The sequence below is a fragment of the Oryctolagus cuniculus genome, chromosome 13, assembly GCF_964237555.1.
Source record: "Oryctolagus cuniculus chromosome 13, mOryCun1.1, whole genome shotgun sequence".
NCBI lineage: Eukaryota > Metazoa > Chordata > Mammalia > Lagomorpha > Leporidae > Oryctolagus > Oryctolagus cuniculus.
Genome location: NC_091444.1, coordinates 103,855,888 through 103,880,681, shown reverse-complemented (window position 1 = coordinate 103,880,681; position 24,794 = coordinate 103,855,888). Strand labels below are relative to the sequence as shown.

The following is a 24,794-nucleotide window of genomic DNA, read 5'->3' as shown; positions in this document are numbered from 1 at the left end:
AGGTGGTGTTTTCCTGTTATGTAAAGCCATCCTTCCCACACTGGAGTACATGTGTGCCAAGATGAAGGGGACATGGGAAATCATGTATTCCGAAATCAGGACGCCTGAAAGCGGACAGTGTTTATAATGACTCTAGGACAGCAAACATAAATCAAGAATGCTCCAGGTGAACTGGAACATAAATTCACTAAGCCTATGGGGAGATGTTTCTGGACCACAAATGGGAAGCTATAAAATAATGCATTATCCTGAAATAGCAATTTTACTGGAAAAAACGTTGGTGGAGCAAAACACATTAGTATTATGCTCAGGCAGATAAAGATGTACAATAGGCTGGAAAATTCTTCTAAATGGATTTAAAAATTTTTAGTGTCCTTATGGGGAGGTAGTTCACACGACATGCAATTCACTCATTTAAGGGGTTAGTGCCAGTATTCGGGTTTTTTGTGTCTGTTCAGAGGGCTGTGCAGCCATCACCACAAGCTATACTTAGCTTTTGTTCCACTTAAAAGAACCACAGTACTCCTGACTATCACTTCCCATCTGGGAACTCCCCTACCCCAGGCAACAATTGATCTGGTTCCTGTCTCTATGGACATTCATATAGTATTTTTTTTCCTTTTTTTTTTTTTTTTTTTTTTTTTTGACAGGCAGAGTGGACAGAGAGAGAGACAGAGAGAAAGGTCTTCCTTTGCCGTTGGGTCAACCTCCAATGGCTGGCGCACCGCGCTGATCCGATGGCAGAGGCAGGTGCTTTTCCTGGTCTCCCATGGGGTACAGGGCCCAAGGACTTGGGCCATCCTCCACTCCCGAGCCACAGCAGAGACCTGGCCTGGAAGAGGGGCAACCGGGACAGAATCCAGCACCCCAACCGGGACTAGAACCCGGTGTGCCGGCGCCACAAGGCAGAGGATTAGCCTAGTGAGCTGCAGCGCCGGCGACATTCATATAGTCTTACAATGTATAGCTGTATATGTCGCTTCTTTCACCTAATGTAATATTTTCAACATTCATCGTGTTGTAGTGTTTATCAGTCCTCCTTCTTAAGGACGAATAATATTCTATTATAAATACAGGCCACATCATGTTTGCCCCTTCATCAGTCAGTAGGCACTCGAGTGGTTTCCATGTTGGACAGTTACTTGAGTTTTTAATGTAAAACCTGGCACTCCCGTACTTGTCTTGGTTCTTCAGGCTGTGCTTTCTGGTTGCAGCAGTTCACTGTCACGTGGTATTAAGAACCCTTGGAGGCTGGTGCCACGGCTCAACAGGCTAATCCTCCACCTGTGGTGCCGGCAACCTGGGTTCTAGTCCCAGTCGGGGCACCGGATTCTGTCCCGGTTGCCCCTCTTCCAGGCCAGCTCTCTGCTGTGGCCCGGCAGTGCAGTGGAGGATGGCCCAGGTCCTTGGGCCCTGCACCCCATGGGAGAACAGGAGAAGCACCTGGCTCCTGCCATTGGATCAGTGCGGTGCACTGGCCACAGTGCGCCAGCTGCAGCGGCCATTGGAGGGTGAACCAACGGCAAAGGAAGACCTTTCTCTCTCTCTCACACTGTCCGCTCTGCCTGTCAAAAATAAATAAATAAAAATAAAAAAATAAAAATAAAAATAAAAAAGAACCCTTGGAAAGGCTGAGAAACCCTGCATAAGATGATGTCCTCATCATCCTGACTCTGAGCTGGAAATTATGTTCTCCCTCTTTCTCTTCTTTCTCTCTCTCTCTCCCCCTCCCTCCCTCCCTCTTCCTTTTCTCCCTCCCTCCCTTCTCCCATTCTCCCTCCCTTCTTCTGTCATCATTCATCTCTATATGCGCATATATACAAGGGTACTTCTAAAAACTGATGGAAAATGGAATTTTAAGTTAAGTTTATTTTAGTGCAAAAATTTTGAAATCATATCAACAGGGGATATTCAAATCATTAAGAAAGTTCATGGAAAATATGTTTTATGAAAAATTAGGAATTTATTTCAAAACTCCTTGCCCCCAAATAAACATTTTTTTACCTTTTCATTTTTATTGAGAGGTACAGAGATGGAGAGAGAGGAACAAATAGAGAGTGCTCCCATCTGCTGATTCATTCCCCAAGTACCCACAGCAGCTGGGAGTGGGCTGAGTTGAAGCTGGAAGACTGAAAGTCAATCCAGGTTTTCCACCTGGGTGGTAGACACCCAAGTGCCACTACCTCCCAGGGTCTGCATTGGCAGAAAGCTGGAGTTAGGAGCTGGAGCTAAAACCCTCTGAAGTGGGACTCGTCAGATCCCTAGCATCCTAACTACCAGGCTGAGTGCTTTTCAGCAGTTTTCCCACTAAATTTTTATAGTATAATTTATTCTGTTATTGGTCTTCAAATGCTGAGAAACTCATTGATTCCTGGCCTTTTTTTTTTAAGATTTATTTATTTATTTGAAAGTCAGAGTTACACAGAGGAGAGGCAGAGAGAGAAAGAGAGAGGTCTTCCATCCGCTGGCTCACTCCCCAATTGACCACAACGGCCAGAAATGTGCCGATCCTAAGCCAGGAGCCAGGAGCTTCTTCCAGGTCTCCCATGAGGGTGCAGAGGCCCAAGGACTTGGGCCATCTTCCACTGCTCTCCCCGGATATAGCAGAGAGCTGGATCGGAAGTGGAGTAGCTGGGTCACTAACTGTCACCCATATGGGATGCCAGTGCTTCAGGCCAGGGCGTTAACCAACCACACCACAGCACCAGCCCTGCTCTGGCCTTCTTTATTGCCTGTGAACCAGGCAACCAGAACCAGAATGTTACCAGCAGCGTTTGCCTTTAGTTCTCTGGCTTCTTCCTCTTTAGCATAACCATTTTATACGTGTTGTGTTACTATTGCTTTCTTTTAATGTTTTTTAATCTCACTGATATGTTTATATTTAAACTGTTTCCTGCCATTGCTCTTAGAATTAACTATAAATAAAGATTTAATTTCAGGGTCTGGCGCTGTGGTGCAGCAGGTTAACACCCTGGCCTGAACCGCCAGCATCCCATATGGGCACTGGTTCGAGAACCGGCTGTTCCACTCCCCATCCAGCTCTCTGCTATGGCCTGGGAAAGTAGCAGAAGATGGCCCAAGCCCTTAGGCCAACTTAACATGTCATCATCCAAAAATCATTTTTATTTTTATTATGAGTTGGCATTCACAAAATATAAAAGTTCTTAAATGCAAAAAATTAGTTTTTAAAACAAAGTTCAGTTTTATTCTTGTGATCCTGAATTTTCACAATCACAATCCATCTGTATTTGTATTTACACATTTATTCTTAAAAAGCAAAGTAATTAATATAAAATTTTTCCTATATGATACTTACAATATCTTAAAAACAATTTCTCCTTTTTTCTTATCTCTCAATCTCACCCTTTGATTAGTGACATATTTGTCAACTTTGAAGTTATTTCTGAAGGAAGTAACTTCTTCCGGCTCACAGTTTTGGAGGTTCCAAGTCCAAGATTAGGCAGCCCTATTTGTCTGGCATCTGATGAGGGTGGAAGATGGCTGCTCACATGCTGAGGGGGGATCACATGGTAAGCCAGGAAGCAGAGAGGCTGAGTGGACTCAGCTTTTATAACCAACCTTTCCATGAGAACTACAGGCGCCAGTTCTAGTCCCGGATGCTTCTTTTCCGATCCAGCTCTCTGCTGTGGCCTGGGAAAGCAGTGGAAGATGGCCCAAGTGCTTGGACCCCTGCACCCACGTGGGAGACCTGGAAGAAGCTCCTGGCTCCTGGCTTCAGATAGGCTCAGCTCCTGGGGAGTGAACCAGCGGATGGAAGACTTCTCTCTGCAATTCTTTCAAATAAATAAAATAAATCTTAAAAAGAGAGAGAGAGAGAGAGAGAGAGAGGGAACTACTTCCTGAAAGCACAGCCCACCATGACCTAATGTCCCCCACTTGTCCCACCTCCCAGACACCATGATGGGGTCAAGTTTCCTCCCTCCCAGTATCATGAACTTAATGACTTGGGGCTAAACACCTGCTGGAGTTGGAAGCTACACCATAATCAAACCGTGGAATGTGACATGTTTTTAAACCTGGTTGCAGTTTTACAATTTAATGCCATCCCAACAAAACGATTGATAAATCATGAAGGTTTGTTTTTGTTCAGTTTGCTTTTCTTTTATGAATGACGTGAACCTTTTTGTATTCCTCCAAACTTGTCACATTCCTCACTTAGATATTCCTGTCTTCTGGCTGTCAGCGACGACCAAGACCATCTAACCTGGCTGACTACCCTCAGTTTATTTTCCTTTAGTTTTTTTTTTAAATAGGAGAGAGAGAGATCTTCCCTCCATCTACTGATTTGTTCTCTGACTGCCTGCAACAGCCAGGACTGGGCCAGGCCACAGTTAGGAGTTGAGAACTTGATGTGGGTCTCCATGTGGAGAACAGGGACCCAAGTACCTGAGCCTTCATCTGCCACCTCCCAGGGTGCACGTTAATGGGAAGTCGGAATGAGGAGTAGAGCAGGGATTCAAACTCGGTCACTCCAGGATGGGATGCAGGCCATCTCCAACAACTTAACTGCTCTGCCCTACTTCCTTTACTTTTAATTCCCTAAAGATTTATTCTTTGTCTTTGCCCAGGTGACTCCATTCCCTCATTGAAAGGTGACTGACACATTGATTAGTTGTGCATTTATTTGACTCATCTCTTTCTATTTGGATCATTGTTTCTTTCCTCTTTTCGTTTTGGAGTTTCAAAATTATTCCTTTCCATGATCTTCTTATACTTTCCCGTATCCTTGGAAACCTGCTAAGGTAATCTCTGCTCTCAGAATAAAAATACTGCTAATATTGATTTCTTATTCTCCTGGTACATTCATTTTGACTTGTAACTGTCAAACTTCATTGGCTTAAACCGTAAGCTTTCCTCTTATCATGCACTACTTGCTTAAGCCACCATCTCATTGTTTCCCATAGGTGATTGCGTGTGAACAGCAACTGGACACCACTTACGATGCTCGATGTGACACGTGGTCCCTGGGTATCACTGCCATTGAGCTGGGTGATGGGGATCCTCCACTAGCCGACCTGCATCCCATGAGAGCGCTCTTCAAAATCCCAAGGTCAGACCACTCACGGTTCTGCCTGATTCTCTTCCTCAGTCACAGAGTGGTCAACATGCCCACCATGAAAATATTCACATTCATTCCAGCAGTTGCATGCCACGGAATTTTATTCTGCTTCTTCTGAGACCCTGTATTTATTGAGTAGTAGCATTTCCCTAAGTTAAAGAACTCTGGCTTGATTATGAGTATGTCTTCCTGTCTTGACTAGGATTTGACCTCAGAATATAACAGTTTTTCTCATTCCTTATCTACTTGCCAGTGATTGAGAAAAACACCCTGGTGCATAGTCAACACCAGTGACTTGATTCACTTTGCCTACTAATTTAGTAGGGTTTTTGTTTTTTGGGTTTTTTTACTACTTGCTAAGACTTCTCTATGTTCATAAACATAAGTAAGAAATATTATAATAATTGTATTTATATAATGTATATAATATTCATATAATTATATAAGAAATATTAAAATAAAATTATAGATAAAATATATCAGTAAAATAGTAATGATTCTAATACTCACATAGGAGTTTTTTGGATAAATTAAAATAATACACTTAGAAGAAAACCCTCTTTGGAGCTGTGACAAACTTCACTCTCTGTGTAGACTTTTCGTTGTGTGCACCAACATGTTTTCCTCTGCTTATCCTATTAAACACTGTTTTGTATTTGTGGATAGTTCCTAGGTATTTGAGAAAACTAATATTCTGAACAGATTACCTATCTTTATCACAGGTGTGTTATTTTCCTTTGAAAATAAGACCTGCTTCAGGGTTCTGTCTGGTATCTGAATTCTAACTGATAGCACACGCTTGAGCTGGGATGAAAGGGACCCAGGGCGTGGTGCCAGGGTAGATGATCAGATGGTCCAGTTTGTCACCACACTCTCCTTCACACAAATGTTGTGGCCCTGACTCCTATGAAACTCAGAAGCAGATATATAAAGCTCTGACAGGGAGTGTTCTAGTTCTAGAGAAATAATGCCAGTTTGTTATATTCATTTCCACATAGATTCATTGGGAATATTTCCATGTAATTAAATTACTATAAGAACAAAGCACTGGAATTTGTTGTTAATTTAACTTTGGGTTTCCTATCTGATGTGTGTGTTCCAGATTATACCTTAGATATATGTCATCCATTACATAACAATTTCAATGTTATGTCCACTCATACTATTTGTAAAATATTCTACCTATGTGGTAAGTGGGGGGACAAGGTTACTGAAAAGAAAGGAAAACCCTTGCTCTGCCAAGTTCAAGATACTTCATTAAATTTAAGGAAAGCATAAGACTGGCACTGGGGCACAGTGTATGCCACCACCTGTACACTGGCCTCTTGTGTTGGAGTGCTGGTTTGAGTCCCAGCTGCTCCACTTCCAACCCAGCTTCCTGCAAATGCATCTGGGAAGGCAGCAGATGAAGACCCGGTTCCTTGGCCTCTGTCATCTATGCACGAGACCAGCTCTGAGTTCCTTGCTTCAGCCTGGCCCAGCCCTGGCTGTTGCAGCCATTTGGGGGGTGAACCACAGGATGGAAGATACCCCCCCACCTCTCTCTCTCTGCCTCCCTCTCTTCCCCCATCTCCATCTCTCTGCTTTTCAAATAAATAAATCTTTAAAAAATAACGTGATGAAACAGGAAAAATAAATCTGTTTTCCCTAACGACTATTGTCATTCAGTACGTATGATGAAGCACTGTGCTTTCTGAGCCATGTTAATTGGGGTTCAGACCACTATACTGACTCTGGGATTATTGTTTTTGGTGATGACAGCACATACAGGAAGGACGACTCCATCAGGACATCACCCCTGGGTAACGTGCAATGGGCAAGGTCGTTATGAAACTGTATCATGTGGTTACTTCTTATGATTTCTTTTTTCAAAAAAAATAGATTTATTTATTTGAAAGAGTTATAGAAAGACAGAGAGCCAGAGCCAGAGTGAGAGTGAGAGTGAGAGTGAGAGTGAGAGAGAGAGAGAGAGAGATCAATCTTCCATCTGCTAGTTCAGTCCCCAAATGGCCACAATAGTCAGGACTAGGCCATGTTGAAGCCAGGAGCCTAGAACTCCTCTCCCATATGGGTTACAGGCCCGAGCACTTGGGCTATCCTTCACTGCTTTCCCAGGTGCATTAGCAGGGAGCTGGATCGGAAGTGGTGTAGCCAGGACTCCAACAGGCACTCATATGAGATGCCAGCATCGCAGGCCAAAGGCAGCAGCTTAACCCACTATGCCACAATGCCAGCCCCATTTTTTAAATTTCTGTACCAGTATGTCTCCACAATGGAACACTGAGGATACTAACTGTACGAATATACAGAAGAAGGAAATCTGAAAAGCTCCCAGTTATAACCATTCTGAAATCATCAAACTTCATTGTTGTAATCAAAGTAAGCCAATAAATCTCACAAAAGGAAATTTTCAGGAGGCCAAGAAATAAGGCTGTTGGAGAAAAGCATTGCTTCTTTCAATGTGCAACTCAGCGGTCTTCAGATAGTCCTTGGAGTTGTGGGCGAGCTTCAACATGACGCAGGGCACTGGAGGAGCTGCACCTCTGCGTCACGAGCCTGTGTGGACTGTGGGGAGCAACTGGGAGCAACTCAGACTAGACTAAGTTACTGGAATTAAGACTTATTCTATGCATCTGCTCTCCCACAATATGGCGCTGGGAGAGGAGAAAACAGCTTCTACGCAGCTGCCTCTTGCCAACTTGAGTGATGACCTCCAGGAGCTGATCCTGCTCCTGATTGGAGGAGAGCAGCGTACTCAGCGTGTGGGCAGCCGAGTTGGGATTGGCGGAAGAGGACTATAAAGGAGGAGAGAGACAGCATGCACCAGGAACATCTAAGGGGAACATCTATCTGAAGGAACACCTGTGCAGCCCCCGAGAGAGCCGGCCGGCGGTGTGCCGCTCCCCCGCGGAAGTGGGGAAAGTGGCTAGGGGGAACCGCCCTTCCACGGAGGTGGAGGGACGGTAGCCAACCCGGGAAGAACCAGCAGCAAACCCGGGAAGGGCCGAGCAGACAAAAGAACAGCGCAGGGTCCTGTGTCGTTCCTCCACGAAGAGGGGGAACGACAGTGGACTGCACATTAATTCCATGATAAGCTATTTAAGGCGTAGTGCAGAACTGAAGATAAAGTATCCCCATCCTGCTAATGAAAGCAAAGTGCTGTTAGAATGAACACGAAGCAGCACTTCAGCCAATTCCGCCATCACGGCTGATCAGTGCGGCGTGATTAGAGTGAGTCAGCCTCCTTTCAAGTGAGGCTCCTTTGCATCCATCAGCGTGCCAGAAAGGAAAAGATTTGCTCAGCTTAAAATGAAGCGAATTAATAGCAAAATCTTTTAAGTGGTATTCAGAGCTTTGTAGCAAATTGTGTGTTCTGGTTCCATACTTTGTAGCACTTTATAACCCTTGCTTCCTGCCATGGGTGCAGTGACAAAAGCATCCCAACCCCTGAAGCCGTCTCCTCCCTGCTCTCAACAGCTGTCCTTGCAGATCACCTCTCGGCACCCACAGCATTCCCCAGACACTCTCTGCAGGACTCCTATGGGAAAATGTTCTCCCCAGTACTCATTGTTTCCATTCTGCTCAGTGTTGATGTCTTCCCTTAGAGCTTGCAAACAAAAGCAAGCTTCTTTAAGAGGGAGAGGGGGAATCATTGAAGGTACCTGCGTTGTTGATCAGCAGGTTAAGCTACTGCTTGCAACTCCAGCTACTCTACCTAGCTTCCTGTGGCCAGAAAGCAGCAGAAGATGGCCCAAGCACTTGGGCCCCTGCTACACACATGGAAGACCTAGATGGAGTGCCAAGGTCTTGGCTTTGGATTGACCCAACTCCAGCCATTGCAGCCATTTGAGGAGTGAACCAGTAGATGGTAGAGCGTGCTCTCACACTCTCTCAGATAGGTAAATAGATAGATAGATAGATGTATATATATAGATATATCTTCCTCTCTCTGTAACTCTCCTTCTCAAATAAATAAATCTTTAAAAAAGAATGAACTATTGGAAACATTGGATCATATATGAAGTGTTTTCAGAGACACAAGAACCTGCCACTTTTTTTTTTATAAAAAATGATTAATCACTAATTACTCATTTTTGAATTGGGAAATGATGTTGATTCTTGATTATAACTGGCAGAACCTTCAACTGCAGCAGTGCCTAAATTTTTGGAGCTCAGTCTCCCAGTGTACACAATCCAACCTTGGCTCTTCTTTTTCCTAGGAATCCACCCCCGAAACTAAGGCAGCCTGAGCTGTGGTCTGCAGAATTCAATGACTTTATCAGCAAGTGAGTAAGGTGGAGAAACCATCCACTGTGACTTTGAAATATGGTTTTTACAGCAGCGCCACTGCACATCTCGGACCCTTCCCATTTCTTCTCTGTTCAGCAACCCCAGAGGTTTTCATTACATTCTTTGAAAGAAGCATCCATTGGGTCTTCCAAATGTCCAGTGAATTTGTCCTTGTTCAGAGCATGGTGTCAGGGTCCTGTGTGTTTACGTACCCATAGCTCTGTTTCTATGCTTGCCTGTCACCCCCGGACACGCTCCCCAGCCACGCTCCCCAGCCACCTGCCTTTTGTCAGTGTCCCATCACCATCTCCACTTGCTCAGCCATAATCTGTTTGGTCGGTTGCTTAATTTTCCAATTCTTTGCATTGTGAATACTCATCACAATGAGAACCTTTTCATTGCAATTGGTGAATCAGACAATCATATCTGTAATATGCCTATGCCTGTGAAATTCAATGAACATTTAAATGGGATGAATATTTGGCCAAGAGCTTTCCTCCACATGACTGAATAGCAACTGGGAATCTGCTGTTTCTAGAAATCTGTCTTACAGACCTTCTTCACAGTTTTTATTCTGCCTTCACCTTAAATAGATGAAGTGATGGATGACCGACCCCTGGTTGGTCAGTCAGCGAGGGGTCAGTAGGAGGTAATTTGCCAAACTCCACAAAGGAAATGCGACTCTCCCACGCGATTTGAGACATGTTGCTAGCTGTCTCTTTAATAGAATCCAGCTCAGAGCATGTGCTAGTGATGTTGTCAGGTGAAAGCGTAGGCGTGAAAGATCATCAAGCCTCCTTGTGTTCTCGCAGACTCTTTTCTCTCAGCCTCTTGGTAGAAGATGCTGAATATACTAAACAGATGTGGCCACATCCGCCAGTGGATGGAAGATCTCCCTCTTTGTCTTCCCCTCTGTCTCTGTCGCTCTGACTTTCAAATAAATAAATCTTAAAAAAAAAAAAAAAGAGAGAAAAATCTCAAGTCTGTTCAAATCCTCCTCCTGAGATGTTGATTCAGGTGCAGTCTCTGGCCTTATCCTTTCGTGTGAATATTTTCTGGGTTAAACCTGTAAAGAAGTGCATTATGCATTAATCCATCCTCAAAAAACACCCGACTTGAGTTTAAACATCCTCGGAGGATTTGGTCTCGTCACATGACTTAGCAGTTTTCTCAGATAGAAAGAAATAGATCGACTGAGAAGCCTTTGAAAGGATTCATGGAGGGAAAGAGAAAGTTTGAATGATTTTAAATAAGCATAGAAGCTGGAAGGACTTCCTTGTCACTTGTCTGCCTGCTGACTTCCGGCTGACGGTAGAGACTGTATGTCATTACCCCGTGCACTAATAACAGCCACCGGGAGACTGGGAGGTGATGTGCAGTCAGCATTGTGGCCGCATCATCCCTCACAGATGTGCGCACCTCCACAAGCAGGTGCTTCCTCATGGATTGTGGCTGAATAATCCTGAGATGTGCCTGGGCTGACCACTTGTGAGGAGTGTCACTCTCCCGTGTTAGTGTTTCAGGAAGGTGAATACTAGTTGGAAAACTCTAACTTATTTAAGAATCATGTGTTCCTTTTTGCCAGTGCAGGTGCTTGACTAAAGACTATGAAAAGCGTCCAACAGTGTCAGATCTCTTGCAGCATAAATTCATTACTCAAATCGAAGGCAAAGATGTGATGCTACAAAACCAGCTCATGGAATTCATTGACATTCATCACCGTGTGGGAGGCACAGAAAAGGCCAGGTAATCAGGTACTATCTTGACCTCACAAGCTCTAAAGAGCTTTATAATGCCGTCGTTGTGTCAGTCAAAAAGTAAATGAAAATAACACATTGAAGTGGCCTGGTTGTGAGTGAGAGGTGATGGAACACTTGCGTGCAGAGTGAGTGTCCCATGCGTGTGGCTTTCTGAAATTGGTAGAACTCTTGGCAGCGTATCTTCAGCAACTCCATCAGAACGGTGAAAGTATTATTCTTCAATAGACGATGAGTACTGGTGTGTGTTTTCTTATATATTTTGCTGGCCTGTAAAGTTACAGTCGTCAGATTTGGGATTTTGGCAGTATGACGTGTCTTTCCCCTGATTAAAATGTGTTTTTAAATTAGCTTTAATCTCTTTATACTTACAATTTGGATTTTGATAGTATATATGTTTATTGTAGGAAACTCAGAAGATAAAGACAAGTACACAAACAAAATTTAACAGATAGAACATTTTAATCTATAACTTGTATCTTTGTGGTTTGGATATATATTTTAAGAAAGAAATCAAAATAATATTTATATGTGTTCTGGAGCTTTTTTTTCTTTCATTGGTTAGTGAATATCCATGTCAGTAATTATCCTTCTGCCACAAATTTGGTAATAGCTACACGGTATTCCCCTGCCTGACCAGTCAATGATGCATTTAAATAATCTTCTATTATTAAACATTTAGATTGTTCCCAATTGTTTTTACGCTTAACATATAGCACTGTAATGAGCAGAGTTGTACACAAATCTTTATAGTTTCCTTAAGATAGATTCATATAGATAGTATTGTTAAATCAAATACTAGTGTTTTGTAATTTAAATTCACTGTTAAGAATCCTATTAGCTTCCTATCAAGAACGTATCACTGTTAGGAGTTGGGAGAAGTGAATAGAGAATAGGACAGGGCTTATTTGAATTCCTGTTGTAGATTTACATATTGAATCTCTGTCTCTTTTTTTTTTTTGGTGCATATTAAGGACTGGACACTGTATATGGACTTTCTTTTCTACATGATTTTATAGTAACTCTTAGAAAAATGTTTCCTGACAGCTCATTTTCACACCAGAGAACTGACATTTCAGAGGTTAACTGACTTGTGCAAGGTTGCACAGGTACTGAAAGACTTAGCAGGGACTCAAACCCTAATCCCAAAGCCCAAGCTTTATGCACATGAGGGACTAACCTAAGACTGTGGAGGATCCTGGGACACCTATGATAACATATACACTTACATGAGTTTCCTGCCTTGCTAGAGAAGCAGAACTTACACACCTTCCATGAGAAAAAATGAGATCTCTGTGTGAGAAAATGAAGGAAACATAGTGAGGAGTGGTCATAGGCTCACCCCCATCCCCACAGTGAGGGGCGGTCATAGGCTCACCCCCATCTGCATGTTGATATGAGTGAATGCAGTTGCATGCTCTAGCATAACCCTGTCCTTCCTGAAACAGACAAGAAGCATGCAGGCAAAATAAGCAAAAACTGAGATGTTAACGTTGTGTAGGGGATCTGAGATTTTGCCCTACTTGAAGTTAACAGGTTGGCCTTCTAGCTTCATGAATACCTGCAGAAGACATAAGACTCCTGGCTCAGGGACAAAGGACTTTATTACTCACAGCTAAGCTGACAGCATGAGTGCTATGTTCACATTGGTTGTCGCTGCCCCTAAGACCTAGAGATAGTGTGGAGTGGCCTAGATGGGTGCAGTATGCACAGTGGGCTTGCCTCATGGCTGGAGAGCCCTGAGCTTAGGAAACTAGTCTTCTAAAAGAGATGCTATCAAACTTGTCCAAAGTTTGCACTGGATATGTGTGTGTGTGTGTGTGTGTGTTTATCAGGAGAGACAGAACACATACATACACACACACAGACACAGAGAGACAGAGAGAGAGAGAGAGAGAGCACTCCCATCTACTGATTCATCCCCCAAATCCTACAGTGGCTGGAGCTGGGCTATACTAAAGCAGAGAGTCAGGAACTCAGTCCAGCTCTCTGTCAGCAGGTACCCAGTCACTTGGGTCATCGTCTCTTCCTGCGTTGGCAGGAAGCTGGAGTTGAGGCTGGAGCTGGATGCTGAACTCAGGTACTCTAATGTGGAACACCAGCGTCTTAACTGCTAGAGTAAACTCCTGCCCAAAGGGATGTTATCTTTACCATCCAGAACAGCAAATAAAACTACCATCTATCCTGGAGAGAGACAGTATTTTTTAACTTGCAAGACTGTTGGCTGCACACACATCGTGGAAAATATCATCAGGAACAACATCTAATACAAGACCTACAGAAACACGAGAAACCCAGAGAGAACCATCTCCCAACAGTCAAACATTATAAGAAGTCTGGTGAACTACACAGATTTATACTCTACATTTGGTGCTGCTAGTTCTAATGACCAGAGTTTAAAGAGGCAGGTGTTAGGCACAGTAGTTAGGCATGGTGCATCCCGTATTGGAGTGCCTGGGTTCAAGTCCTTACTCTGCTTCCAGTCCAGCTTCCTGCTAATGTTCAGCCTGTGAGACAGCTCACGAATTTCAGGTCCTGCTGTTGTGGGCTGGGTTGGGCCTAAATTAATATCCCAGGCTCTTGCCTTTTGCTTAGATGAGAGTTCTAAGTACAGGCACTAACATGGCATGCAGCATAATGAGGTTTATTTACAAAGTGAGAAGAATATACAAACACATGAGAGCTTCATTTAGACAGAGTGGGCCAGGAAAGGTCAAAAGGGGGAATTTCATACTCTGCTTTGCCTGTCCTGGGTCCGTGAGGTGGAAAAGAGAGAAAACGCGCCCTCCTCTTACGAGCTTTGAAAAGGGGAGTGGTTACATGGTACTGCCCCCAGGTCCCAGGGGAGGGGAGCTGCATCTTGGGGAGGGGTCCTCTGATTGATGATAGGACTACATGGGGGTGGGATAGGTGTGGCCTCCAGCTCATGAACTTAATCTATCTCCCCAACTTTTCCCATCTCACTGCTATCTGATGGAAAATCTCTCTTCTCACTGTCTGTGTGTATCCACCTGTCTCTCTGTCTTTCATATAAACAAAAATAAGTAAATAAATTTTAAAAGATTATAGAAAACTACTATATATTAGACACCAACTTAGATTCAATACTTTTGATTTTGGAGTTGTGATGTGTGTTCTTGTTTATCCTGTTAAAAATTCAGAATATGGGGCCGGCGCCGTGGCTCAATAGGCTAATCCTCCACCTTGCGGCGCCGGCACACCGGGTTCTAGTCCCGGTTGGGGCGCCGGATTCTGTCCCGGTTGCCCCTCTTCCAGGCCAGCTCTCTGCTATGGCCAGGGAGTGCAGTGGAGGATGGCCCAGGTGCTTGGGCCCTGCACCCCATGGGAGACCAGGAAAAAGCACCTGGCTCCTGGCTCCTGCCAGGATCAGCGCGGTGCGCCGGCTGCAGCGGCGGCCATTGGAGGGTGAACCAACGGCAAAAGGAAGACCTTTCTCTCTCTGTCTCTCTCTCTCACTGTCCACTCTGCCTGTCAAAAAAAAAAAAAAAAAAATTCAGAATATGCATCCATACAAGAACAAATTTCCTTACTCAATTATGGGAAATTTGCAGTAATTTTTCTTTTAGATATTGATCTTATTCTTTTTATTTTTTTCTCCTGAGTGGCAAATGTTGGAACTTCCTACTTTAACTTGCGTGTCTTATAAATCCTCTTTCACTTTTGTCACCCATTTATCAATCTTTTAAAATTCTGGGTAAATTCTTCAGATTTGTTTCCTATGCACTAATTCTCTCATGGAACTGGACCTCGTCTAGAAGTCACCGTATATATTGATGTTTATGCTAATTCTATATCAACGTCTAGAATTTCTTATAGTTCTATCTTTATAATCAAGTATTATTTATTCATATCTTATAAGGTATTCATATATCACATAAAGTCCCACATCTAATAAGGAATTGACAGCTTGAACCAGGGACTTTGAACACTGAGTAACTGGTTGGGTAACACTTTAGTTTATTTTTCGTTTGTGAATCCTTTGAAATATGTTGCAAAGTTGTCTTATGTTCTGGCCTGAAAACTATACATTCTGGGGCAGGAAGGCTAATTGCAACAGAACCACAAACACAGCCGGTATTTCTGGCCTAAGAAACAACTGTATTTGTGTGACTAAGTCCTTATAGATATTCATATCATGTAAGGCACAAATAAAGAATAAATGGCTAAAAAGAGTTGAAACAATGAGAAATTCCAGATATGAAAATGGAGATGTTGATACAGAATTGGCATACAGATCCATATACAGCTGACATTTTGTATCTGGTTATTCATATCTGACTATTCATGTATGGCTAATTTCTTTTTTATAATGTAACTCCATTCTTTTTCTCTTTGACCTTAAAGATTTTTTTAATGTTACTTTCAGATTTGCATTTCAATAAGAGTGACTTGTCCTGATTATTGAGCTCATTCTTTTACTTAATATATGATTTGCTTCTGTAGATGAGCATTTTATCTGCTGTCTCCTATCCTGAAAGAGGGTGCTTCTGTTTTGTTTTCCCTTTCCCTCTGTGTTCTCTTTTGCTTTGGGTGTTTCGCCCTGACCGCAGTCTGGCTTATAGATTCCCCGGTCCAGAGTGCTACTCCCCACCATGATTTGAAGGATATTGATGACCCAGGCCCTGAGCTGGTGGGAAGTGGACTCTGGGTCTGTGGTCCATCTTGGAGTCTCAAGCACTTGACTCCATACCCAAGGAAGCAGGTGCAGGTGTTTTCCAGTCTTCTTTCCAGCTGAGGCATCCCACACATCCAGTCCCGTTCTTCCCACACGCCGAGGTCATGGCCTTCCTTGTGTGTGGGGTGATTTCTTTCCTTTACCCTCCAGTCCTCTCCTGCCCATTTCTGGTCCTGAACGTGGAGTCAGCTTGCAGTTTCTGCCCTCTGACCCAATGTGTCTGGTCTGTTAGGTCCACTGTTATGCTCATCTTGTTGTAGGAAACAAATTTGTCTTTTTAATTCTATTTTTAAAAATTAAAAAGTTTTATTTCTCATGAGTTAAAGAAGAGTTTAAAGCGTTAACTACCGCACTCCCTTGACCACAGGTCTTAGACCAGCGTCAAAGGAAGGGGAACAATTTTCCTGCCCTCGGCGTGCATAGACTCATCTCACACTGCTGAGATGGACTCAGACAAAAGAAGAGACTCAGCTATGTCCCTGGCAGCACACTGGGCAAAGACATCTTTTTTTTTCTTTTAAAAGGTATTTATTGTTTGAAAGGCAGAGTTACAGAGAGACAGAGGGGCAGAGAGAGAGAAAAAAGTCTTCCATCTGCTGGTTCACTCCCCAAATGGCCACAACAGCCAGAGCTGTGCTGATCTGAAGCCGGGAGCCAGGAGCTTCTTCTGGGTCTCCCACGCAGGTGCAGGGCCCAAGCACTTGGGCCATTTTCCACCTCTTTCCCAGGCCATAGCAGAGAGCTGAATTGGAAGTGGAGCAGTTGGGACTTGAACCAGTGTCCATATAGGATGCTGGCACTGCAGGCAACGACTTTACCCACTATGCCAAAGAGCTGGCCCCCAAAGTCATCTTCTTGAAGATCATGCAAAGCTCTTTGATTTGTCACAGTTCTTGACATTGGAAAATTGATAAAAAAAAATCTGATAGTACTAAGTCAACATTGCTAAATGAAAGCTGAGATTGTTCAGTACATGGTAATAACCTTCAGAATTGAATTGAAATATGTTCCTGGTGGGATGATTTTTTAAAAATTAATGTTCAGCTGTAAAGAAAATTTTCCTTTTTTAAAAAAGAGATTTACTTTATTTATTTGAAAGGCAGGGAGAGGGAGAGAGAGAGAGAGAGAGAGAGAGAGGTTGATTTTCCATCTGCATGTTCACTCCCATAATAACCACAACAGGTGGGCCTAGACCAGGCTGAAGCCAAAATCCAGGAACTCCATACTGGTCTCCTATGTGAGTGGCAGGGACCCAAGTAATTGAACCATCATCCACTCTCTTCTCAGGTACAGTAGCAAGAAGCTGGATCAGAGGGGGAGCAGCCCAGGACACAGACAGGCATTCTGATATGGGATGCCATTGTCAGAGTGAGGATGCGTGTATGCATAACACCTGCCTCCATGGTGCACTCCTGAAACCATGGGAACGCATTTTTGCAGGAGTTAAATTGACTGTGTAGGAGTGCAGACTGAATCAGAAGACTTTGAATTATAAAATATTTTAAAAGAACAGTTCTACTTTTTGATTCTAGTATTTTAAAATATTCAATTATCTAGTTTAATGAGAATAGATACAAGTCATTTGTAATTGAAATGAACTGTTCAGCATTCTTGACTAGAACAGTTCAAGCCAATGTAAAAAGAAAAGCAATTGAATGAAAAATAGGAGATGGCTCAGAGGTCAGAGAGTCAGGCAGAAGGCCAGGCTTGGGCGTGAAGCAAAGGGAGCTGGGAGTGTCCACAGCCAGGTCGTCCGTGAGAGCGGCTGGCTCAGAGGCACCCCTGATGCCATCCACCTACCCCTGACTTTTCCCCAGCAGCACTGGTCTCTTGAATGCCACACAAAACTCAAAATAGTTGCGAGCTAACTTAGAGCTTTGTGTCACTCCCAGAAGATTCTAAGTCCCTGCCTGGGCCACCTGATTTTCACTTCCACACTGCAGGGGAAGTCACGTGGTGAGAAACACCTGCCCCCACCTCTTTCCAGTTCTAGGGGGAGGCAGAGCTCCATGCCGCAACCAGCCTGGGATTTCTCCCCATGTCAGCGGCGTCTTGTGAGCTGCTGAAGCAGTGGAAGGAACCCATCACAGGGAGTATTTAAACAGGTTCTTGAATGTTTGCCCCAAAACTATTTTTAAGCCATAATTTGCATGCCTTGTAAACAAAGAAAAATCCTATCCCAATATCTGCTTGAATGAGAACAAATCTCAAATTAAAATTTCTTTCGGTTGAAGCTGTATTGTTGGCATGTTACCATTTTAAATTTCTTTGTGTTTCTATACAAAGCAAAATAGCTTTTAATATTTTACTTGACCTCAATATATGCTAATGGTGATTAACTTCGCTGTATATCAGTTGTTATGTTTTGCACATAATTACATAGACAAAAAGGGAATACTTATAAGGTTTGGTAACACAAATATAGTTTTCCTTAGACCAAAAGTGCCAGCTGCGCTTGTGGCTCTTTTAGAATCAGCCTTCCTGCCGCAGAATATAAGACAATTTTAGACATATCTCAAAGAATTCACAAATGAAAGACAAAGTAAAATGTTACCCAACCATTCTGTGCTTGAAGCGCCTGATTTGAACTGTCAGTTCTTTATTAGGTATGAGACTTTGTGTGATGTAAATTTGCTCAAATAGGGCCTTGGTTTAACAAAACTGAACAAAGAAAAGAGAAAGCAGGAAAATCAATAGGAAGTAATAATAGGGTTCTTTCAATGCAATACAATGCATGACGCCCTTGTACTTCTATTTTCTGGGCAAGACAATTTTTTCCTAATGGTTGTGACTCTATCATGGTGAGAATTACTCACATTATAGAACATTTGCCCCTTTTTCTTAACATATGAGACTTACAAATGCACCCCCAGCTGCTTTAGAAACAGCCATCTTTGCAGTTCCTATCTCTGCCCAAGTGTTGCAAAGAACCTTCAGAGTCACCATTTCTGCTGTGGTTTAGAGGCAATTTGAGTCCTTATTCGTGCAGACATTTGAATCTCACAGTCATAAATTAATGGTAAAAGGGTGAAAACTTACAGAATTTAACATGTGGTGTAGTCTGGAGGGAGGTCCTTAGGTCGCTGGGATGTGCGCTCAGAGGGCAGCCTTCATGAGAGAGTTGTTGTAAAAGCCAAGTTGGGCTCCTCTCTCTCTCCCACCCCCTTCCTCCTTCCTGTCTTGCTATGTGACCCTGTACACACACTGCCATCATGGCTCTATCAGTGAGCAACACAGCTACTTTTTATCTGTGATAGACAAGGTAGGCTAGTGGCTGGAGTTTGAATATGCTGGGATGAAGAACCTATTGAGAAGTATTGGTTTCTATGTTTTGTGGGTTTTTTTTTTAAAGATTTATTTATTTATTTATTTGAATGGCAGAGTTAGAGAGAGAGTGAGGGAGAGGTCAGAAAGAGAGAGAGAGAGAGCTCTTCTATCCACAGGTTCACTCCCCCAAATGGCCACAATAGCCAGAGCTGGGCCAACCCCAAGCCAGGAGCCAGGAGCTTCTTCTGGGTCTCGCATGTGGGTGCAGGGGCCCAAGCACTTGGGCCATCTTCTACTGCTTTCCCAGGCCACAGCAGAGAGCTGAATTGGGAAGTGGGGCAGCCAGGACTTGAACTGGTGCCCATATGTGATGCCAGCGCTACAGGCAGCAGCTTTGGTCACTACACCACAGCACCAGCCCCAGCTCTGTGGGTTTTAAAAAAAATTATTTGGAGGCCGGCGCCGCAGCTCACTAGGCTAATCCTCCGCCTTGTGGCGCCGGCACACCGGGTTCTAGTCCTGGTCAGGGCGCCGGATTCTGTCCCGGTTGCCCCTCTTCCAGGCCAGCTCTCTGCTGTGGCCAGGGAGTGCAGTGGAGGATGGCCCAAGTGCTTGGGCCCTGCACCCCATGGGAGACCAGGAAAAGCACATGGCTCCTGGCTCCTGCCATTGGATCAGTGCGGTGCGCTGGCCGCAGCGCGCCGGCCGCGGCGGCTATTGGAGGGTGAACCAACGGCAAAGGAAGACCTTTCTCTCTGTCTCTCTCTCTCACTGTCCACTCTGCCTGTCAAAAAAATAAAAAATAATAAAAAAAATTTATTTGGGGTGTATATATGAATTCGTGCAAGTGCTTATATGGTAAGTAAGATTTTATTCTAGAAGATTCCAATCTATTCTTAGCTAAAATAAAAGTTAAGAGTACTCATGGTACCAGAAGCAGCGGCAGGGCTGCTCGCCTCTCAGGAGAAGACAAGAGTTTTGACACAGAGAAGTCAGGTTTATTCAAGAGGTCGGCAGCCTGAGGAGAGGGTGGGCTGTCCTGTCATGAACACTCTCTCCAATTTTCAGGCTGGCAGGAGAGCTGTTGAAGGGAGCAGAAAGAGGAGGTACATGGAGGTCAGGAGCAAAGCGTCAAAGAACAGGGCCAGCTGAGTGCTGGCCGCCAGCCAGGCAGCAAGAAGCTGGTTGGCATCACAGTGGTTGTGTTCAGCTTGCAGTCGTAAATCCAGTCCTCAGGACATGCTGACTGGAGCCCGATTACCTTTGCAACCTCAGCCAGCTTTCTCAAGCCGGGTTTCTGTCATCCTCAAGCAGGCCTCATTTACCTGTTTAGTTAAACATCAGTCTTACCTGCTAAGTTAACCGTCAGTCTGATATGTTGCACAGTCAGCATTAGTTTTGACAAGCAAAATGGAATTATTTAAGCTACGGCTACACTAGAAGGAAATATCTCCTGAGGGCTGGTGCTGGTGGCTGCATCTGTGCACGGTGGAGAACTCAGGGACCAACACACAAATCGGAGGGGGATGGATACAGAAAGGACCCCTCTGGGACCATGATAGTAGGAAAAATAATGATAACGTACCCTTTCCCCTGAAATGTGTCCTTATGCCTGTCTTCACCATGTCCCCTCCTGGAAAAGTTCCCAGAATAAGAGCTAAATAGCTTTTAAGGATGGTCTCCAGGAATTCGGAAAGGAATAGGCAATAAGTGTTCCCTGGAGAAGGCCACACGAGTACCTCTGCTGCTGAGTAGCCCTAACGGGATCTAAATAAACAAGAAGAGGAGGTGGCTGATGTGCAGAAATAACAAAGAAATTTAAGAGTAGTTTTCATGGAGGCTGCACAAGGAGACAGAGCGAGGAACCATCACATTGGCACAATCTGCCATCCGTGTTGACTGACAGTTCTGGACAGAACGAGGAGCAAGTGGGGAGACACTGCCCAGGACTGTGTCGTGCAGCCGGGGCCAGCACTCACTATCCTAACACCTGCTTCATTCCTTGTGCTTATCATGCCACTGCCTTCTTTCTTTATTAAAAAAAAATTCTTTTCATTTTATATATATATATATAAAAAAGAACAGAGATCTGCTATCTGCTTGTTCACTCCCTTGAATTCCTGAAACAACCAGGGCTGGATAAGACCAAAGCTAGGAGCCTGAAATTCCATCTGGTTCTGCCATATGGTAGCAGGGACTCAAGTACTTGAACCCCATTACTGCTGCCTTCCAAAGTGTGCCTTTACCAGGAGATGGACTCAGCAGCAGATCCAGGTCCCAAACCCAAGCACTCTCACGTGGGATGCAGGCATCCCAAGCAGCATCTTACCTGCCACACCAAACCCCTGCTCCTTCTTGTTTCCTCTGAAGAATAATCATGCAGTCGTACATTGTTATTGATGGAAGGGAATGTTTAATATGGTTCTGGATTTTAGAGATCAGAAAACTAAAGCCCAGAGAGATTAAATCTTGTCTTCTGAGACAACATCCAATTAATGGCCAGCCCAGGGCCATAATTCAAATATGATTTCCAGACCAGTGCTTTTACAGGTTTCTGTATTCCTCACTAGTAATAAAAGTTAGGAGACACAAAACTGATGATGTAGCCAGTTTTGTATGTCTTTTGGTAAATGGGCACTGTACGCTGAAATTTTAGCTCATTTCTTTGATGTGCTGCAATTAGGGTTTGTGTTACCACACAGAATATTCAGTGGTCAAGGAATATTCTTGGTTCATGTTGTCCTAAAGATATGATTTGTTTACTTAAGCGTGTGCTCTGTGGAAATGATTGAGTTAAAATGGCTATCTGATGAATAGCACCCTTGATGTGTTTGGGATACAAGCAATAGGAGCTAGATTTACATTCTGTGTTGACTTGGGTGTTCATGATCCACATAGTGATCTTTGCATTTCTCATGTAAAGGTTCCCTCATCTGTGTGATGCGTTTAGAAAAAAGGTTCCCAACAAGGGCCAACAACACCACACCCAGAAACAAAGTCCTGTACTCATTTGCTTTGATCTTCCTACTAGAATTTACACTGCACAGTGAGGCTGTGTTTAGCTTTTTGTTTAATTCATGAGCTCTATGAGGGTCCTTCAAAAAGTTTGTGAAAAATGGATTTGAATGTAAATTTATTTTGATACAGAAAGCCATTTTGAAATCCAAGCCACTTTTTCTTCATAATATGTATTTTCCATGGACTTTCTAAAGACCACTCCTACACATGGATTTCAAACATTTTTTTCACCCAGATAAACTTATCTTTTAATTCTATTTCCGATGAATTTTTTGGAGTACCCTCATATGGTATCTGTTTTGCACTCTTTGGTTTAAACATTGAAGTTTAAAATGGCAAATCCAGGATGAACATTTGACACAGCAGTTGGGATGCTGCTTGGAAGACCTGCATCCCGTACCAGAGAGCCTGCTTTAAGTCCTGGCTCCTCTGCGTCCCACCCACCTTCCTCTAATAGAGCACACTCTGGGAGGCAGCAAGTGATGGCTCAGGTGGTTGGGTTCCTGCCACCCATGCGGAAGACCCAGATCGAATTCCTGGCCCAAGCTTGGCTGTTGCAGACATTTGAGGAATGAACCAATGGATGGAAGATCTCTGTCTGCCTGTCTCTCTGTCTTTCAAATAAAGTGAAAAGATAAATAAATAAGAAATTTAGAAATAAATAAAATGGCAGTCCTCAGTAGCCACCAGCACGCTGTACTGATGACTGTATTTCTCCTCTCAAGGCTGACTTGCCCATCACTCACTGAGACCCAGACTGGCCCCAGGCATTGTCTTTCCTTTCAGCCATGCAGTATTCTGTCCCTGAAATCTCCCTCTCTTCATTCAGGAGTACACTGCAAAACCAATCTCCCAGTCCATTCCCACAGTTCCACACATGTGTTTACATTGTCTTCCCTCTGTGGTCGCACACCCACACGTTGTGCTTCACATCCTGCGGTTGACTAGCTCTGTGTCTGGCCAAGTTGCTAAACTTCTCAGACTCCATTACACTTATTTGTGAAATGGGAACACCAGTAACACCTACCACATAAAGCATAAAAATGAATGAAACACCTACAGAGCACAAAGCACATGTGAACGTTAGCAATCACCATGTCTTTGTGGTTAGCTAGGTGCGCTTGTATTTCATGACTCTGAATCGTCCTTGTGTCTCTAGAATCCGGTTCCAGCACTATGCATGTAGAAAGTGCCCAGTAAATACATATGACATTGACCTGAAGAGTTTGGGTTGAGATCCAGAATAGATATATCTGATTTGGCTCTTCATAATCAACAGTCGCAATTTAGCTCTTTATTAACTAATTAGCTATTTATTACTTTAATATGAAAAAAAACAGAGATGCAGTGAATATGGAAGATTTTTGGAGGTGGAGGGAAGAAGGGTTTAAAATGTGGTTTTTATTTTCTAGAGAAAACCTTTTTTTATAGTTCTTTTTCGTGATTCCCTTGCTAGATTAGGGGCAGAAGCAAAAAGAGGACTTGGAGAAGCATGACATTGACAGTAGCATCTCATTCATTCCCGAAAGCTCTGTGGAGCTGCATGATGGGGTCAGGGTCCTTTCTCGAGAGCTGCACCACTGAGACACAGGGAGCTGGGCAGAAGGACTGTCAGGGCCTCTCAGCTTCATGTCTGTGCTGTTGAAACTTATTCATGCAGCGAGACAGTCCAAGGGGAAGCATTGTGTTCTCCAGGTGTGTGATGGTGGAAGTTAGGGACTGAATGGCTCCTTCCCTTCCATTATCCCAGACTTCTTACAACGGATACAGGTGATCCTACAGCTTTGGATCTCATGAGATCTATCATCTAATGATGGCTCATGAGAGAATGTTGTATTTTCTGTCTGAACTCTCCAATTATGGGGTTTGTAGTCTCATGACTACTGTTCATTTGAATATTTTACTTTAATTTTTAATTGGTTTATAACATATTCAAAGGTATATGTAGACAAAATTCTAAGAACATAATGATATTCCCTTCCTCCCTCCCTCCTACCCTCCTTCCTTTCCCCTTCTCTATCTCTTTTTGTATTTTTAGTTTTTGAGATGACATATTTTAAATGTACATTACAGTAAAAAGGCATAACACTTTACCAAATAAGAAGTTTAACAAGTGAAAAACAAAAAGACCCTAGTTTAGTGGGAATATAGACAATGGCTATAAACAATAGTTGAATGGAAAAATGACCATTTCACCCATGTACAGGAAATTTTAAAGTAATAACAGAGGGGCCAGTGCCGTGGCGCAGTAGGTTAATCCTCCGCTTGCAGCGCCAGCATCCCATATGGGCACCAGTTCTAGCCCCGGCTGCTCCTTTTTCAATCCAGCTCTCTGCTGTGGCCTGGGAAAGCAGTAGAAGAGGTCCAAGTCCTTGGGTCCCTGCACCCACTTGGGAGAACGGGAAGAATTACCTGGCTCCTGGCTTTGGATTGGTGTAGCTCTGGCCATGTGGCCATCTGGGGAGTGGACCAACGAAAGGAAGACCTTTCTCTCGGTCTCTCCCTCTCACTGTCTGTAACTCTACCTCTCAAATAAATAAATAGAAAATCTTTTTAAAAAGTAATAACAGATCATTAAAACTATAGTAACATAACATTCTTAACCATTGGCTTGACAAAGGTATAAAACAAAACTTTACAAAATTATATTTTCTGCAGTACTGATATACAGAGATTTCTTTTTTTT

General features: G+C 43.5%; 1 protein-coding gene across 2 annotated transcripts in view; it reads left to right on the top strand.

The window, feature by feature from the left end:
* MYO3A (myosin IIIA) overlaps positions 1-24,794 on the top strand; it is a 229,809-nt gene that overhangs the window by 79,304 nt on the left and 125,711 nt on the right. The window contains exons 8-10 of one of the 2 annotated variants that reach the window (XM_017347628.3): positions 4,926-5,071; positions 9,301-9,366; positions 10,961-11,116. In XM_017347628.3, coding sequence (XP_017203117.3) covers positions 4,926-5,071; positions 9,301-9,366; positions 10,961-11,116 — 368 coding nt within the window. Of the gene's footprint in view, positions 1-4,925; positions 5,072-9,300; positions 9,367-10,955; positions 11,117-24,794 lie in introns of those variants that run through there. The other variant, XM_070056118.1, reaches the window with a different exon arrangement.